The 19,762-nt window shown below is 38.1% G+C and overlaps 3 protein-coding genes across 4 annotated transcripts; 1 reads left to right on the forward strand and 2 right to left on the reverse strand.

Annotated features, from left to right (window-relative positions):
• Positions 1 to 6,111: 6,111 nt before the first annotated feature.
• Smp_073080.1 lies at positions 6,112 to 9,230 on the forward strand (the record flags this gene model as incomplete). 2 transcript variants are annotated; one of them, XM_018793806.1, is made up of 3 exons in its annotated part: positions 6,112 to 6,243; positions 6,276 to 6,512; positions 8,946 to 9,230. In XM_018793806.1, exons 2-3 carry the CDS (start codon positions 6,303 to 6,305, stop codon positions 9,186 to 9,188), a joined length of 453 nt encoding a protein of 150 aa, XP_018648282.1. In that variant the 5' UTR covers positions 6,112 to 6,243; positions 6,276 to 6,302. The 2 variants fall into 2 exon arrangements, with proteins under 2 accessions (XP_018648282.1, XP_018648281.1); XM_018793805.1 differs by having other exon boundaries at positions 6,279 to 6,512; positions 8,946 to 9,188.
• Positions 9,231 to 11,189: 1,959 nt separating this feature from the next.
• Smp_161770 (hypothetical protein) lies at positions 11,190 to 11,552 on the reverse strand (the record flags this gene model as incomplete). Its single annotated transcript, XM_018793807.1, has 1 exon — positions 11,190 to 11,552. The coding sequence occupies one exon, from the start codon at positions 11,550 to 11,552 to the stop codon at positions 11,190 to 11,192; it is 363 nt and encodes a 120-aa protein (XP_018648283.1).
• A 5,453-nt stretch (positions 11,553 to 17,005) lies between these two features.
• Positions 17,006 to 17,122, reverse strand: Smp_106590 (hypothetical protein; the record flags this gene model as incomplete). Its single annotated transcript, XM_018793808.1, has 1 exon — positions 17,006 to 17,122. The coding sequence occupies one exon, from the start codon at positions 17,120 to 17,122 to the stop codon at positions 17,006 to 17,008; it is 117 nt and encodes a 38-aa protein (XP_018648284.1).
• Between the last annotated feature and the right edge of the window lie 2,640 nt (positions 17,123 to 19,762).

Genomic DNA, 19,762 nt, shown 5'->3' on the forward strand with positions numbered 1-19,762 from the left:
TATTCGTGCATTTACTTTTTTACCCTATTATTTTATACAGGCAGTGGAGCGGTTGTTCAGGTTTGACTGATTTTCATTATTGCTTTTGAGATAGACTCTTTACTTTTTGCTTAAGGGAGACTCAGGAGGCAGGTGAGTAAACACCTGATAGCCGGACAGAGCATAGGAAAATCGTACCTCATCAACATGGTGTTGGATAACCCGCTTGCGACACTTTCTCAGATATTCTCCCTTGGGCTGAGAAAACAGAACTTAGGTGATCTTAATACATAGGTTGATCGAACAGATGTTCTTGCGGAAGTCCATTCTAGGAGGAAGCTAATGTAACAACTTGTAACAATCTACTCAGTGCTCAATTTATTCAAAATTTTCAAATTTATCAAATCAAAACTTGGTAATGATACCGTAACAACTTGGGTTGATTGGTTAAGAGTTGACCTCAAACAACTAAGTATATGTCAAAACAGTAGAGCGCAAGTATTCACTCACTTCCTTATTTCATATAGGCATCATGTTACCTACTATCTTATACTGAGTGTTGAAAAGCTTTGTGTGTTTGAACCGGTAACCACCTGCTCCATTGTGAATGTCCGGCGATATAAATGAAGACCTATTCATTACTAGCCTGTTTTCTATCAATAAAGCAAGCGTTACCTTCAGGCACAAAACACCTACCTTTAGTTTGACGCGAGTTCACCGGGTATTTCATGTGGCAAACTGTCTTACGTTCTGCAGACCATTCAGTCCAGCGACTGATCCCTTAAATTTATAAGTGACCTTAGGATATAAGGAGTCCTGCTCTACGAGTACTAAAAATCGAAAGATACTACTGGGATAGATAAGGACAGACCAGTTGTTTTAACGCATGCAGGCGACCCTTACTAAAAAGGAGTTTATACGCGGAAATGCTAGCAGAGGTGGACGTTACCACCAGGTAAGGTTGATTGATAGATTTATTTCCAGTTCGACAACATTATTTCGTCGCACAGTCTATTTTCTACAGGCCAAAGACGGAGTATCTTAGTTTTTTGTCCTAAAAGTTGAACGAGAAATGATTAGGACGGCATAGAGCTCCAGGTATTGTGGCATCCCCAGACATTTCAGCTATTGCATAGAACTCACGTTGATGATGGCTCTAGCTAAAACTTAAGAGGAGTTTTGTGAGTGAATCTAAGCTCCGGGCAGGTGCGACCGAGACCACAGAATCTAGGTAGATATGAGTCTCCTGTGCCAAACGTCTTTTACTCTGCTACACAGATAGAAGTAGGTTTGATCTTGGTAGCGGCACTTACCGAAGTGACCTCAAATTCGCTAGGCTGGGGTGTGGTCCCAGACAACTGTAAGCCAACTCACGTAACGGCAATTTTCAAAGGAGATAGACGCAATGAACATATCCTTGTGCCCCTAAAGTTTATAGAAACATTGTTATGAGACGATCAACTTGATTACATGTTACCCATAAAATTCTTGACACTCCAACAACACAGTTTGGGTAAACCTCACTTTCAGATCACCGATCTGTAATTGCGATTGGCATATGAACCAATTTCCTCGAATGCAAGGTGAATGTGAATTTCATAAACCTCTATTTTCCAGAGAGTTTGATAAGACCAATAACATGTGTGTTGTCGACAAGATCAAACAATAGGTATTAAGTAATGATTTATAGACTAGTTTAGGTCATATTTAGACAGTCAGCTTCTTAGGACCAGTATTGACTTAAGATTTTCCCTCGTCAACGAATGTGCTTATGAGGTCCCTGAAGGTTTAGTAGTGGAACCTCATCTCCTTTCAATTCGTATCACTGACCCTCCTCAGCAAGTATAGTCTGCGATGTTAAATTTTTGGGAGAAATTTGCTACCAGGGTAATAAGCTAAAACTCCGGGATTATCTGGTCCAACTTCGGAGAGCAGAGAAAACAACCGACTCACTTATCATACTCCAAAGTACAAAGTGGTACATCTCCGGAAGAATATAAAGTTGAAAAGAATCAATGCCCTTGATCTGAAGCGCAGCAATAACTGGAACAAAGAATGATTTGAGAGTAAACCTCGCACTGATGATTTTAAACAGAATTTGTGAGACGTTTGAGACTAAGACCTACCACTTAACCTTCAAATGATTTATGTGACCATGAAAATGTAGCATTTCTTCTGTTCTCCATCCAACCCTGTCCCAAGCAATCCTTTCCAGTTCTTTCCAGTTAACATTCATCCTTTTCATATATGCTTCTATTTCCCGGAGTAATGTGTTCTTCGACCTTCCTCTTTTCCACTTACCTTCAGGATTCCAAGTTATGGCTTGCCTCGTGATGCAGTTTGGTAATTTCCTCAACGTATGTCCGATCCACTTCCAACGTCTTTTCCTAATTTCCTCTTCAGCTGGAAGCTGGTTTGTCCTCTCCCACAAAACGCTGTTGCTGATAGTATCCGGCCAGTGAATGCTGAGTATTTTGCGTAGACAACTGTTTAATTAGTGAGAAGCATCTCATACATATATTGAGAAAATATGAGTTTGATGCCTGATAAAGTGAGTTCAATAAAAGCCAGTGGGGTTATTATTGTAGGCCAGATTTTGTAAGAGTTGGTCGTGCATAGATCAAATAGCAACACTTTGCATCATTTTTGACCAATCAACAAAATGGAATTCCTCACTATACGTTAATTCCCTTGATTATGAGAAAGTGTTAGACAGTGTGGATAAGAGGACCTCATGGAACCTTCTTTGACACTGTGGTGTACCTGAGAAAATCGTCAACATCATCCAGAATTCATAGGACGGACTACAGTACAAAGTGCTGCGTGGAGGGCGGCTGACAGACGCATTCCAAGTGATGACCGGAGTCAGAAAAGGCTGCTTACTTCCACCCTTTCTCTTTCTTCTGCTGGTTAACTGGATTATGGAGACCTCCACATCTAAGGGGACGGCTTTGATGCAATTAGATGATTTGGACTTCTCAGATGGCCTAGCTCTTGTACCCATACACACCAACAAATGCAGGTCAAGACAGTCAGTGTAGCATAAGTCTATAAATCAGTAGGCCCCCACATACACAAAGGAGGAAGCAAGATTCTAAAATACAGCACGAGAGACACCGACCCAATCACACTTGATGGAGAAGCTGTGGAGGTTGAAACGTTTACGCACCTAGATAGAATCGTTGATAAAAGGGGAGGATCTGATGCAGATGTCATGAAAAGGATTAGCAAATCTTGGGGAAGGATTTCTACAACCGAAGAACATATGTAACTCAAAACAACTGTCAGACAACACCAAAATCAGAATCTTCAATGCGAACATCAACACAGTCCTACTGAACGGAGATGAAACTTGAAAAACTACCGCAACCACCATGAAGAAAGTATATGTATTTGTAAAAAATTGTCTATGTAAGATAGTCAATGTCTGTTGACCGGAGACCATCAGCAACAGCCTGCTATGGAAGAAAACAAAACAGCTTATAGATGAAGAGGAAATTAGGAAAAGACGCTGGAGGTGTATAGGATATACGTTGCGGAAATCATTAAACTACATTATGAGGCAAGCGCTAACTTGCAATCTCAGGGGGAAGGGAAAAGATGGAAATCAAAGAACACATTGTGTCGGGAATAGGAAGCAGACATGAAAATAATGAATAGCGACTGGAAACCACTGGAAAAGATTTCCCAGGGTGGAGTTCGATGAAGAATGCTGTTCGTTGGCCCATGTTCATCCATGAGAGGCAACATGAATACATAAGTACGGGGTTATTATCAATGCTAAACCTGTACAAAGTTACTATTTTTAAACAGCTGTCGGCAACTGCATTGTACTTCCTGAAATCATATTTCTACATGTCGTACAAAAATAACCCTAACGTTCTCATTCTGCACAATACTGTTCAAGAACACGGATACAGTTTTAAAGTCGCAGCCAGCTTAAATAAAACAAAAATCAATATATTAAAGTTTTAGGTTATACATTAGTTGCAATTTCTATGTGTGTGAAGTAACACATACCATATATGAGTCAGATATTTAACTGCGTGGCTCACAGTCCAGAAGAGTGACTCTATGTTAAATTTCATTTATCGGAACTGAATTGCCAGGTTTCAGCCAACCGTTGTCATCAATAACAATTTAACTTGATAAACTGGAGTTTCCCAACTGCTTGGTCCCAATGGCCCGACCAATAACGACGGTGATGCCGCCAACCTTTTGGCTGAACAATACTCCCAGACATTCCAGCTGACCCACATCAACTATACTGACGAAAGCTTCACCTGCACCTGTACAGGACTTTCCGAAGTGGACCTGAGTGCTGACCTGGTGCTCCGTAAACTGCAGCAACCAAGAAAAGACACTTCTCCTGATCCGGATATGGTTCATTCCGCTGTTTTGAGGGAAGCAGCTTCAATCCTGGCGACACCACTTAGCGTGATGTTTGCACACTCGCTAAGCAGAGGCAAACTACCGGAAATTTGGAAGCTGGCCCACATCACACCAATTTTCAAAGGAGGTCGACGCAGTGAACCCTCAAGCTACCGACCAGTGGCCCTTCTCTCCATACCTTCCGAAATCATGGAATCTCTAATATACGACGGTATATTAGAATACTTATTATCATCAAAGTTCTTCTCACCTCAACAGCATGGTTTCAGAAAAGGTCATTCTTGTATGACCAACCTGCTGACTGCGGCGGATAGATGGACAACCATCCTTGATCGCAAGGGAATGGTTGACGTCATCTACTTGGACTTCTCAAAAGCTTTTGATAGGGTCAACCATATATGTCTTACCAAGAAGCTTAGGCGATTGGGTATAAAACTCCCTTTGATTGATTGGCCCTCTTCATATTCCGAAAACCGACACTTCAAGGTCAGGGTTAACTTCACTCTCTCTCAGGCTATGGAATGTCCTAGTGGGGTCCCCCAGGGCTCAATACTAGGACCTCTTCTCTTCTTGATTTACATTAACGATCTTCCTCAACAAGTCTCATCTGACTTATTGCTTTTTGCTGGTGATGTGAAACTTTGGAGAGAGATACGTAATCATAATGATATACTAGTTCTTCAGGAGGATCTGACCCGACTTCAAAGTTGGGCAGACGACAACGGACTTACCTTCAACACTTCAAAGTGCAAAGTAGTCCATCTGAGACATGTTGCAGACCATAGTTATAACTTAGGTAACTCCCCTCTAGAAGTTTCCCAAGTCGAATAAGATTTAGGAGTGTTGGTACCCTATGACCTGAAATCGTATGCGAACTGTGACAAAAACGCCTCTCAAGCAAACCTTGCACTGGTAACATTGAAGCGCATTTTTGGCCAGTTTGACGGTAGAACCTTCCACATAATCTTCAACAGTTTTATTCGTCCCCATTTAGAGTACGGAAACATAGTATTTCCTCCCTCCCTCCAAAAGGATAAGGACACTCTGGAACGTATACAACGTCGAGCCACGAAATCAGTTCGGCGACTCAAATTCAAACCTTACGAAGAGCGCCTCCAATCACTTAACCTTTACCCGTTAGAGTACAGGCGTCTTAGAGGCGACCTTCTTATGACTTACAGTATCCTTGATACTTCTGGTCATCCCCTTAAACATCTTCTTAAACTTAGTCATAACACTAACCTAAGAGGTAACACCCAGAAATTGGAGACCCTATATAGCAGAACAGACTGCAGACACAACTTCTACTCCGTTAGAGTTGTCAAGTGCTGGAATTCGCTGCCGACTGAGCTAGTCCAAGCGACCTCCCAGGAGTCCTTTAAGAGGAAACTTGACTTATTCTTAAGGACTAAGGATAACATATTATGATTTACCAAATTCTTTTTTTGCCTCTATTATCGTTCATGTACCTAGGTTTTTGCCTGGAGGTATTGGCGATCCACTGCTACTAGACACGGAAGCCCGTTAAGCGAAAGCTTCTTCTATTCCGTCCTCAACCATTTGAACCATTTGAAACCACCCCCTTTAGAAAGACATCATCAAATAATTTTATTTTGCACGGTTCGATTAAGAATGAATTTATGCAAGAATGGTTCTAGCAACGAGGTTTCAGGAGGGATGATTAACGTGGTGATAGATTTTATCCACACTCATTTGACGGCTTGTAATCTTCAATGTTTAACGACCTCAGGCGCTCAGTTTGAAAATCTGCACATGACAACTGTAGAGAACAAAAGTGATGAGATTAGGACTTTAATTGTCCCCAAAAACCGCAGAACACCAATTCGAAATTCATGGCCTTCGATTGTTGAGGTACGAATATGCATGCTGACTAAAGTTCCTAGTAGGTGTTAACAAAGCAGCTCAAACTTATGGTGTGCATGAAAACAGATAAGAAATCATGGAAAGTATTTATCAAATCATCTTCAGAAACAAGAGATGCCCAGCACTTACAGAAAGGTTTTGACTTTGTAAACGCTTTTCTGAAAGGATTTAAGTATGAAGATGCATTAGCTGTGGTAAGAATAGACGGTATCTACGTCAATTCATTCCACATAATGGATGTAAAACAAACACTCAAAGTGAGTTAACGTTTCTCATCCACCAACATAAATACGAATAACTGTTCTTGAGTCCTGTATTCATGGTTAACTATTCTCTTACAATTCCTGTAATGAGCAATAGGGATTTTTTTGACTTCGTTGTCGTGCAGTGAAATCTTACCCTTCTGACCTCAACTGTCAGATGCCTCTAGTTACACTAATCTGGACGCAATTATCATCAGACTACAGTCGTATGATAAACAGTTAATCTAGTTGTAATTCACTTTCTTCCCATTTGTCTAACCTTCCACTGTCACTGAGTCAATTGTAATGTGCATGAGTTCGACGTTGTAGGCGAGAAAATGTATCTAATCACTTCCGCACATAAACGAAACAGTATGATTCTGGTTTCTTTACTTACGTAGATACTTCGTTCTCACCATCAAAACGCTTCGGAATATCATTCATAGTCAACGCGAAACCTCGTATGTGTGCACAGTTTTTTTTCAAATGGCCATACCCCTTTGGCACAGACATGTAATTGTCCAAGAGAATCACAGAGTAGAAAATAAAGTAACAGTTTTAGTGTTCATGGAGGATATTAGTCATTGAAAACAACTAGAAAGAATTAAATAAGATCATATGAAATTTAGAGAGCTAGGATCTACCCGAAGACAAGGAATATATATTATTGAAGCAAAATAGTTGTGAGCAATCCAGACACTTAAGATCTTAGGTGAGTTAAAATGTGGATTCACCTGTGTCGTTCCAAACGGTTCTGGACCATGTCATTCACAGCCTCTAACCATTCATAACCCTAACTACGTTGATCCCAATAAGGCACTCTACACCGGTCAGTAGGGCTCAATTCAATTGCCAACGATTTCATGGACTGATGCTACACTTTGGTTTTGCGGCTCACTGGTCGATTTGCCACATATACATAGTACCCTCCCCGTACTTGTTCGGTAGCCCAGAGGACAACTGCAAAGGGCCGGTGCTGCACGGCGTTCCCACGTAAGGTTTGCGATGTATTCCGTACTTCGAAAGTTGTTATCACGGGAGATGGGAATGCCGAAAAAAAGACAGTGCGACATTTTAATGTTTGACGTTTTCCTTCCGTTTTGAGGAGAAAGCGCTCGGAACTGTTGTCTGAGGAGAACACCTTACTGCCCTAGCACCCTTCTACATTCGTTAGCGCAACCTTGCCTTTGGACACTAGGTTGTTAATTTTAGTCTTGTCATTCTGCAACCGACCTTCATGGTTTGGTAGGACCTTAAGGAACATATGTTTCAGCCAATATAACTCGGCAGTCATGACTATAAGCATGCTCGACTTCCACATCAGGATGGCAGCTACGTCCACGTTTCAGAGTAGAATGGTCGTATTAACAAAGCCAGCTATTTAGAAATGTCTTGAATTCTCTCAGTATCTTTAAAGTCCGTCACATTATTTTTCCTTATGTTGTCATCGTTACTTTGATCTATGTATATTGTATCAGTTTAGATAAACACCGACCAATTTGTGCGTAACTACGTACATAAGATAATCCGAAAGTACCAATAACTATTTTTTCATTTATGACCGTTTTGTTGATGCAAAGTAGTCTTCGCATGTTATTAATACCGTTAAACACGGCCAACACGTTATCTATCCTGTTATTTCCATCCCTGTGTTGCTCTGCTTTACCGACCCGATGTGACACGTAGTCGGAGGTTTTATGTTGATTGCGACGTCATCGTAGATGAGAACGTGGCGACTATCAGCCCAGATTAACATTCTAGTTGAAATTTCATCATTTATTTTTCCATTGTCAATGAAAATCTTGTCGAACTTTCCGAGCCACACAAGTTTATTCTCCCACTTATCGAAACTCAAGTGGATATCCTTGTTTTTATTATGTTTATCACTTTGCATAAGTAAACTTCACTAGCCTTTAATAAATCCTTGCACAAGAAACTCCTCTTAACTTTTAGGGGCCAAAATGTTTATAGTTTGTGTAAACGAAGAAGTCCAAATGCAAGTCAAAGTCTTTAAGAAGACTATTAAAAATTTTTTATCCATCGATGATAAAACTTCACCCACAAATTATGGTCTATAATTGGGTCAAAAAAACGTTTCATTTGAACTTTAAATCTGGTCTGTGGTAATTTATAGTTTCAAAACGTTGATTATGCAACTCATTTGCGATGTATGAGTTGGTATGCTCGGTTTTGAACTATTATTCTATGCAACGGATAGTGATTAACCTTGGATACCCAAATCAAAGTAAGCAGAGAAACCACATACAGTTTCAGACACTGAGTAATAAATACCATCCGGCTGAAAAAATATCAGGTTAGAGTCCGAAATCAGCTCATGACAAATTTACTGAAGTGCTGAACCAAAACTGTGTTTTAATCTTGCATATGTCACACGATACTGTTTGACTGATATCATTTCTAATACGATTTCTGATGATTGTTTTTCAGGGTGATCACATGGCTCGAGCAGTGGGGCGTATTTGTGGCGCTAAAGGTCGTATTCGTATGTGCATTGAAAACGCTACACGGACTCGCATAGTTGTTGCCGATGAAACCATCCATATTCTAGGAAGCAATGACCGTATAGCAGTGGCCCGACGTGCAATATGTGATCTGATATTAGGTGCTCCGCCGAACAAAATTTTCGGAAAAATTCGAACACACGCTGCTAGACTAGATTCTTCTTTGTAACTCTTTTAAACCCACGCGCTAATGTATAAAACTTATTTATTCAGTTTTCGTTATCTTTCTAATGTCATTATTTTGATGCCACACGTATTATTTCCATGAAACGTAAATTATTTAAGGCCAATTTTTGCGAATTATTTGCTATAAACGAAAGTAAACTTCAGTTGGTTACACGGGTAGATTTTGTTTAAAAATAGGTCATAGGGAAAAAATATACGCACTAAACCTATGCATCAAAGTATATCAATAAGGCTAACCGTGAGTCTTAATAAGATTAAATACACTCCTCGGTCAAAAAATCTCGGCAATTAGTTTTCTTCTGCCGAATAATGAGTATATTTTGTAGTTTCATAGCACTTACTAAAATATATTATTCCTATTTAATGTCTTACATCAACTCGGCGCTCAAATACTGTGAAACTGTTCGCTCTAATTTAGACGAGAGTTCTTATATATGTACTAGAATGTTGTTAGGAAGCTTGACGAAGATGATTCACAAAACATGTAACTTGTTACGATAACTTTTGGATGTAATCCGGTTTACAGTTTCTGTTCGACATCCTCAAGTACTACGTACTTTTCGTCTAATTTGGATTATGGACACATATTGTGGCTTGTAATCAAGTACATGAAGTTGAGGCCCTCACTTAGTTAATTTTGGTCGATAGAAATTTCCAATTAAATGGCTACTTTTTTTCAAGCCTATAGTTGATCATACGAACCTAAGTGCTGCAATTCACAGTGAAGGTCACATATTTGTTTAAGATAAATTGCAAACTGAAACCTTTATTACGACCCTAGTAGTTAAGCACAAAGTAATAAATAAAATAGCCCATTGTGCCGTTGAGTAGTAATATCTCGAAAGTGATTTAACTATTTGTGTTGTAACTTTTTCAAGTGCTAGAACTGCTAACTGTATGGCTAGTTGTTATGACTATGAAAAATCTGTTACTTGTCACAACGGGACGTAGACTGATATTACTAGACCCAGGGAAGAAGTAGTTTGCGAGTGAAGTTCTAATCATGCACCAACCACTGATTAACAGCGGACCAAAACTGATATTGAGGTATATGTCATCTTAAATATCTGGTCAACGGTTAAATTTGAATGCATATGGTTTTCAGTAATTGACATTAATTAGTTAATAATATACTATGTGAATACATTTCGCGATATTAGTTGAATAGCTGTTTTGGCTGGCGAACATAACTATGTTACTTAAATGCGTTTTTGCTTCTTTCTGATAGTTCACTGTCGTATTTATAAGTCAGTTAAGAAAATGGGAAGTGTTTGGTGTTAATAATAATCGGTCTGAAAGTTGAGACCTGAAACATACAAAATTGAGACGTCTGCATCGTAACTGTAACTGTTGTATGCATAGTAAACGTCTTGTAATAAAACAAATCCGACAATTCAAAGAGATCCGGTCAATCAAGTCATCTGCAGAAAGAAAAAGCATCACTGTCATTACTAACTTAAGTTGTCATTATCGATACACCAAGAATATTCGAGAAACCGACGATGGTTGGTAATGTTCTAGTGCTTAGGGTGTCTGGTTTTCAGTCATTCAATTTGTCCCGAAACTAAGTCCGTTTGGAATGGATGACAGTGCCGGCATCTCTTGAAGGATGTGGGTGGATTTGTTGTGGGTTACTTAAGTTACATTCGGTTTAGTTAACTTGCAACAGGTTGCAGTGAAATTATGTAGAACGGAGATCTGTCAAACACAAGTCTGTGCAGTATTTTTTCTTCATAAATCGTTTCATTTTAGTCGGAACTAGATATTTTTATGTAAATGAAACCAGAATCTGAAAGAAAATAAGTGTTTGGCTTAACAAGCTATTAAAATGAGTGAGAATTTCTTTTGTACTAAATGTTGAGGTGCAAGTTTGTAGTCAGTATTGACGATACATGTATTAATTTTTAAAACGATTTCACGTGAAATCTGTATTTTACAGTAAGCATATTTATTACTGAGTATATCTATTTTAAGGTTCCTGCAATTAACTATAAGGTGGTGGGAAGTTATTAAGTTGACTGTAATTCTGACCATAACCTTGATTTACTTGATATCCTTGAGGGTAAGAAGGTAACTGTAAAGGACCCGTGATATTAGTAACTTGAGCTGGTAATTGTTGTTCATTTTTCGAATGAATTCCCAAATTATTTTGGTCAATAATTATGTCTTTTGGTACAGTTGAAATATTTAAACAGCAACAACATGTCAATGAGAAAATGTCCATTAAACATATTCCACTAGCTAAAATAAGCAACGCAGTTTGAACAATGATTTCTACCCGATATTCATAATAAACTTGTGCATCTATAATGTCAATAATCCAATATATTGTAAATAACGAAAGCATAATACCAATCAAGCATACAAGCAAGCTAAATAAAGCGAAGGATATGGCTAGTTTGTAAAATTTCCCATCGTGTCTGCTTTTTTCAATCGAATAAATTACGGCAGTAAATAGGATAAATGGACTTGTCCAGTAACCTGCATAAAATGTCAGTGGGACAATTCTTATATTATATGTGTATAATTCACAGGTCACAATGGCAATTATTATTAACATTGAACAAATTGTTGACAGCAGTTCGAATAAGAAAAAGGTGGTTTTTGGATTTTTAGGTATATTTTCCATTTGCCTTCAAAGTTCTTGATTTTAAGATGATAATATAAGCTTTGGATTTTGTTTCACTGAACTTCTCCTACTATATATATACCAACATTGAGGCACATTCTCACCTGTTTATTGCTTCATATCTGTAATCCGGTTGGTTAAAGCGTTTAATAACAATTTTTGGTAACTATAACAACGGATAGTACCTAATTTTACTAAAAAAGACTGAACTCCATGGTTATATAGAAAATTAATTTTTACCAGCGAGTGATTAATTTCTCTTCTTAAATCAAAATTTTATTGTGTATTATCAGTAAGTAAATAAACAATAGGTTAACAATTTTCCTAAAGGATCGATTGATACATACAATAATAATCTTGCTTTCAAAATTTGAAAAGAACTGGACTACCGAAATATGTCCTTATTCTGTTACTAGTCGTACCTAACAACATGATTTGAGAATTATTAATGAGGAATGTTGATGTATTATTGATTACAAGCATATTTTTAACCGTATGTGAGGATATCACGTTTTGTAAAACAAAGACAATCAAAATACTAGCTTTTTCTGAAGTGTTATATTTCGCTTTTGTTACAAGTTTTTTCTCCAACAATAGTGGAGTTTTCTTCATTTTATTAACATATACTTCAATTTTTGACGGGGAGAGGATAGAGTATTCAAAGATTGTGTTATTTTTAATTCAACCAATCTCTGTAGTCGAGTTTTGATCTTCGAGTCATTCTTAATGTGAGCGAAACCGATGAAACTTTCAGTCTCTTTAGTTTACCTTGAAGCTATTGAAAGGTCGAATATACCTTCTTCTTAAGAAGTGTTCAGATAATTCAACAGTGAAGCGTATATTTGAGAAAATAAAAGGGTGGGAGGGTGAGAAAATAAACAAACGAACAAGTAGTATGAAAAATAATAGATAAAATCACTTACTAAGGCTAAGGGAGAGATAAGAGTGTTACAATTTTCTTATGAACACAAAGGCTTGGATTATTGGCTCTAATTCCTATAGCTTCTGCTATGTGTACAAGAAGAGATTGAGCCCCATAAGGAAAACTAGTAGGAATACAATAAATAACTTTAAATGACCTATTTCTGTCTACTAAATAACCGCTAACGATCAAGCGTGAAAGAACCGTGCTAGGTATTGTCTCGACAGTACCTTTTCCGAACTATGATGGATGGTGTTCACTAAATCTTTCGTCCAGTTGTCTGGTAATGCGCCCAATATAGTTTTCTCCACAGGAACAGCTGAGTTCGTAGATACACATAGAAGTGGCATAACCAGGTAACTTATCCTTTAGTTGAGGAATCATCACAGATCGGGTCGAGTACGGTAGACATAGATTAGCTGCATTAAACGTTCTCTTCACTGCTCCAGTCAGTCTGTCCCGTGGTACATCACTAGCTACATCTCCGTTGAATTGCAGCTTCAGGATAAGGGGTTTCTTACTAGCCGTTGATGTTTCTATTTTCTTGTTTGTCACATACAAGTGTTTCTTCAGGAAACCTTGTGGATAACCCATTTCAATCAATATATTTTGTATAAGCTCTAGTTTCTTGTTAATTGAATCGACCGAGCATATCTTCCTAGCTCTATTTGCTAGACATTTGACTAAGTTTCTCTTAAAGTGAAGAGGTACAAAACCTAAGAAGTGTGTGTACTGGCTTGATTAAGAACTTTTCCTGTACACACTTCTACTGATAGAAGGATTTCCTTTTCTGTTTAACAAAACATCAAGGAAATGTAGTTATTTATCTGGTTCCTCTTCACACGTAAATTTAATTGCTGGATGTTTGTTGTCGAATAGTTCTGAGAGTTCTACTTTTACAATGTTCTGATCGATGATAATGGAAGTATCATCAACGTACCGACAATAGAAGCCAAGCTTATACGTTACAGTGTCGTTAGATTATGACATGTAGATTCAGTGGTTTTTGTGACAAAATAAAAACCACATTTTTTCCTATTTGTCATTCTTTATATGTAGCCGCATTTATATTTAATATCTATTGTTTCTCTGTATCACTGGTAAAGAAACGGTTATAATTATTTGGTTATACACACACACTACTACGATTGTTGAAAATAATAAACCCTATCTCTGCTGTCTGTTCTTCAGCTTTATTGGCTATAGCCTTTGATTGAAGATTATAATAGTGTTATAACATCCTTTTAGGCCTTCCCACACTATGTTGCCATCGGATTATATCTTTCTCATTACGCCGTTGGTGCCAACACGTGCAGAAGAACCTTTGTTAATCAAGTGAACTCATTTTTTGGTTGTTATCTCAGAGAGTAGCTTACTAGTAACATTCATTTCATAACAACTGTTATCATTTTTTAATTTAATATACTATTTATATCGTAACTGTAATTTTTTACCTTTTTGTGTTACTCATAAACAGACACTTAGGTTTGTAGTGTTAATTCTTATTGGTATATTATTGGTAACTTTACGTATAGTTATATCTCGAATAAGCTCTTTTGCCCGGATCCACCACAAGTTGTATATCATATTCTGTCGTAATCAAGTAGAGGACATAAAAATTAAAATGAATTTGCTGACAACAAAATAATGTAGTACATTTGAGATTCTATATTTACTGTTAACCAAGAACCAAATTTTGGCGAAATCCGTCTTATTGACCAAACGTTTTCTATAAAAGATGCGAAAAGCATAATTCCTCAGTAATTATTTAGGATTGCTGTGCCATAATTTCAACTTTACGTTAAGTAAATTCCAAACATTATATTTTGATGATATCGGTTTCACACAAGAACACTCAAATTAAGCAAATAAAGACCGTTCATTTTCCCTTTCTTTACGAAATACATCTTTCCTGTTTTAAAAAATTTCATTTAAACATGTAGTTTTTAACTCATCAGAGACGTATCTCATAAAATCACTAACTCAAAAGTAACATGCTCGAATTGCTTTACCTAATTCCACCAGGGTATAAACATGTAATGGCTCACTGAATCCTAATTTAATGTCATTAGTTTTTCGAAATATATTTGACGAACTTTCAACATTGTTTAGAGTTAGGTTTGGTCATCATTTTACAATGAAATTCAGTAGGATTCCCTCCTAAAATTTGCGAAATATTTTTTTTAGAAATCATTTTCATTTACTTGAAAGCCAATTTTTCTCAGGAATATCTTTATACAGTAGACAAATAATTATCTAAAATCTCTTCATGGGTGTTGCATATAACATCTATACGTTAATGATGACAAAGCAAACATGTACTTCGAAAAGAAGGATTTTATTTTGTTTGACAGCATACTGAAGTGATATAAATCAAGCTTGAACATTCAGAGTGGTCTGGCAGAATATTAATCTAAAACTCAGAAATTCTTAAAGTACGTAGGTATGAAATTTAGATTATGTTGATACCCTAATGACGAAGAATAACCTACAAATGAAAACTCTAAACAAATAAAGCCAAATCTAAACGTAATTAAGGTGTTTGTATGAACCAATGATTCTTTCGTATTGATGACTGTTTTGATTTTGAATCCCAAATACAATATATTCGTTCGCGTTCGTCTAATACTTCTTGATTAAATTGCGCTGTTTCTGAGATTACTAGTTTATACTATTGTAGTGACCTGCCTTTCTCGACGAGAACGCGATTGGTATAATGGAAACAATCATTATTATAACCAATTGTACCAGTGATTGTTTTACTGTACTCGTTGTTTAACTGTATCAAAATCACTTTTCGTTCAGTCGCCCGCCTTATCCGTTCGAACTTTCTTACGTTCTGCCCTTTTTGCCTGTACCATTTTGCAGATATATATCTCTAATTTGATTGAGGGGTGGTATTGATAACTGAGAATCGATAAGAGAAAAAGTTATGGACTCGCGAGATCTTCGGATTTGTTCGGCCTGACCATGGGCATGCGATTTGGAATTAGCTGTATTTGGGTCTCGAATAGACTGGCTCGCATTTAAATATGATTTAGGATCACAACTATGAGTTTTAGAGTCAGATGGGTACGTTGACAGAAACGATAGGGATGGAGAAGAGTTACGTAAAACCGCTTCAAATTCTGGTCTGTCTGAAGTTCGAGGCCACAGTATATTAAGTAGGTTGTTTGAGTTGGTCAGACGGTCGCCACTAGGCCCACTACATGGATGAACTCGTTTACTTTCAGGACTTAACCGACTAGAATGTGACTTTCTTTCAAGGCAAAAGACAGGTGCATTGTTTGTGTTGACTTCCTTGTCTGATAAAAAAGCTTGAGTTCTGTGGGCGGACGGAGCAGATAAGTTGAAATAGTATTCCAAGTACTCTGGTCGTGGAACTATAGAAGTTCCCGAAGTCAATATGAAACTACCCGATCTCGTACTAATATTTGTCATGATCGACGTTGGAAAACGATTTAACAAAGTAAATCCATAGTGTGCAGCACTGACAACGAGAAGACCTTTTGCAACTTGGTGAATAATAAACAAAGTACGGGTTCGCCACTTTAAGCACACGTCATCCCCAACCACGCCAACTCATTTTACCTGCACGTCTCGGTATTCTTTTGATACCACGAAATCGCCAATAAATATACTTTATCGGGACTAATTATAACCTTCTGGTTTACAAGCTATCAAAGGAACCAAGTTGATATGGGCGCGTAATCTTATTGTAGTGGTGATCATAGTCAATCGAGACTCCACTCCAACTACAGTATAATTCAAATGTCACTTAATACATTGAATTCCACTTATTCACAAATTCATTTAAGCGAGCAGTTAAATTAACTAAAAGGTATAGAGTTTTATTTATGACTATCAATATGATAAGTAGAATATTTTACATTTTAAACTTGAACATAGTTCTTTCCTTTTAAACGCTTGTTTCACCCTTATTAGTAACGTTTCCATATATCGATGACTAGTTTTTGCATGCGTAATTCTAATTCCAATACAATATATTCACAAATACATACGGTTTTATTATATACATAAGTGCCAGTCCTTTTGTGGCTACTAGAGTACGTTTGGACAAACCTGGGGATTACTAGTTCGTTGATGCCACTCGATATTACTACTCCCGCCTATTATAGTATGTCAAACAATTCATCAAGTAACTGTCGATGAAATTCTGATGTTGATGACTGTTTATTCATGAACGGTCGCACATTTTACACACTGGTCAGATAATGGTTCTTTTAAACTAAAGTTCGAATTTCCAAACTGAAATGCACATTATGTACTCTAGAATTAACAAATATGGTTTGACTAAATAAAGAGAATTTCCGTTAACGTACACTACACCAATTGTTAAAAGCATGCGGAAACGCGTAATCCCATTGAAAAACAGTGATAACCATATCACTGCGCATGATCATGGTGAGGACCCGCATTTTTGCGTTTCATCTACAATGCTAGTCATGCTCCTAAAGATCTGATATAATTAATTTGATTTATTTGCGTTGACTTTGAATGTAAATAAAAGTTAGTGTTACAAGTCAAATGCGGAATATTGTCGGGAAATATGTAGTTTATGAATTTAAAGAAGTAGTGAATGCATGTTATTTGAGCTACTGGTCTTATTATCTTAGGTTATTGCTGGTCCGAAGCACGGCTAAAGGAGGATAGTTGAGCATGGAGTCGGCAACCACATCCCGTAGAAAACAGCCTTCTTTGGAAAAAAACTCTAACCAGAATAAACAACTTAAAGCATTCAAACTCTGTCCAGGGAGTTTAAGGATCCTCATTCAGGTGAATTATGACGCCTCATAGTGAGAGCCCAGATTCTTTGGAAGTCACGTAAAACGATACCCCTTCTAACAACCAGAGTAACAATTAATACAGGTATATAGAATGTTCGAACAATGTAGAAATCCGAGAGGACTAATCAGATAGCTACGGAAATGGGCAGACACAACTTAGCGATGGTCGTAATCAGCGCAACAAAGGAATCTATGCTGGACAGAAAAGGTTAGATTCATGAGAGATGCTGCTATACCCTGGTCACAAAAAAGAAAACCCTCCACACACTCAGGGAGTTGCTCTGATCCTGTTCAAAGAAGCACGTAAAGCACTTATAGGATGGGAATCTCATGGATCCAGAATCATCAAAGCATTTTTCAGAACCAATGAGGGGATCACCATGGATGTTATCCAATGTTATGCATCCAATGATAGCAATAAAGACGAGAAAGACCAGTTTTACGAGAGGCTGTAATCGACTTTGGAAAAGTCACTAGGAAAAGACCTGACCATCCTGATGGGAGATCTAAATGCCAAAGTTGGAATGGACAACACAGGGTATGAAAATATCATGGAACGACATGAACTAGGAGAAAGGGATGAAAATGATGACAGATTTACAAATTTATGTGCATTCAACAAAATGGTTATAGACGGCAGAACATTCCTACACAAACGCATACACTAAGCTACATCGGCTTCACTGAGTCAAACTACAGAGAACTAGACCGACCATATTTGTATCAATAAAAATTTCACAAGGTCAATGGAAGACATAGCCTTCCTTCGAGATGCTGACAAACTCAACGAATTCAAGATAACTCTCAACAACAGGTTCCAAGCCTTACAAGATCTACCGAAAGAAGGAACCTCTATGGAGGGCAACTGGAAAGGCGTCGAAGAAGCGTTAACTTCAACGTGTTAGGAAGTTCTGTGCCGCAAGAATCATCATAAGGAATGGACAGGATAGGACTTCGCCAGAATCTGGAATATCTAAGGGCACATCACCTAAATGCGGCCACTCGATTACGCTGCTCATTACTGACTTCGTCCGCTTATGCCGTGGTATTCACGACACAACCAGAGCTCCTTCAATCGTAACATGCCCAGATTTATCTAAAGAATATACTTCAAAGGGCGCCTTTGTGGCCCTTGTTGTTTTGTTACCGCCTACGGTTTGGACTACCACTGACGCCTGATCCTCCTTTAGCCCGAGCGACTTTAAACAGTCTGACCTGATCGATGTTACATCAGAGCCATTATTCAAAAGCGCGTAGTCTACAGTTTCAGCATTCCCCTATGTCAACCGCACGGGGATCATTCCCAAACAACCATGACCATCTAGGGACTTATTGAATCCATCACAGTTTCCGCACTGCGTTTTTCCTCTGAGCTGCTGACCGTCGAATCACTGTGCAATATTGGGTGATGTTTCTTCGTACATTTGTCGACGGTACTGCGCTTCCTCAATGTACATTCGTTAGCCTTATGTCCTTGTTTAAGATACACGAAGCAGATACCCTTGCTCTCAACTTGAGACCATTGACTTTCAACTTTAAGCGCTAAAAAGCGTGGGCATTTATTAACGAGTGGTTACCAGAACAAATACTACACTTAGTGCTCACGGTCAAAGCGTTCCACTGCCCTGATAACGAATGAAAATTCGTCCTCATGCTACATCCCATTTTTGGACGATCCGCTTACCGTCCAAATCTGCTTGTAGCCACTCTTTCGCGGGCTGCTACAAACTTGGTAAGCTCAGCAAACGTAGGTTCTCTATCACCCTCAGTCAACCTATCTACTAGTTCTGCCTACTGCACTTGCATGGGTTGAGGCAAAAGCCTAACCAATCTCTCCAAAGTGACCAGAGAATCTAGATCTACGGTATAATCTATCTGTTCCATAACAATAGCACGATTTTCCATTTTTATAACCAAGTGCGACAGATATTCCGCGTTATTATAATCCAAGTTAACAGAGTTGAACAAGTTCTCCAAAGCTTCACGGGCTATTACGTGGGCCTGTCCAAACAAACGTTTCAAAATTTCCCTGGCTCTCTTATAACCTGCGGCAGCTCCCATCACGACACAACCTTCAATTGCTGCTTTGGCCTTGCTCTTACAGTAATGTATCAAGCAGAGCAGACGTTGACCATCATCACTAACTCTCGGTGCGACGTAAGCCTCAAACTGTCTTATAAACTTCCAATACTGTTTTG

Source organism: Schistosoma mansoni, chromosome 1 (assembly GCF_000237925.1).
Source record: "Schistosoma mansoni strain Puerto Rico chromosome 1, complete genome".
NCBI classification, from domain to species: domain Eukaryota; kingdom Metazoa; phylum Platyhelminthes; class Trematoda; order Strigeidida; family Schistosomatidae; genus Schistosoma; species Schistosoma mansoni.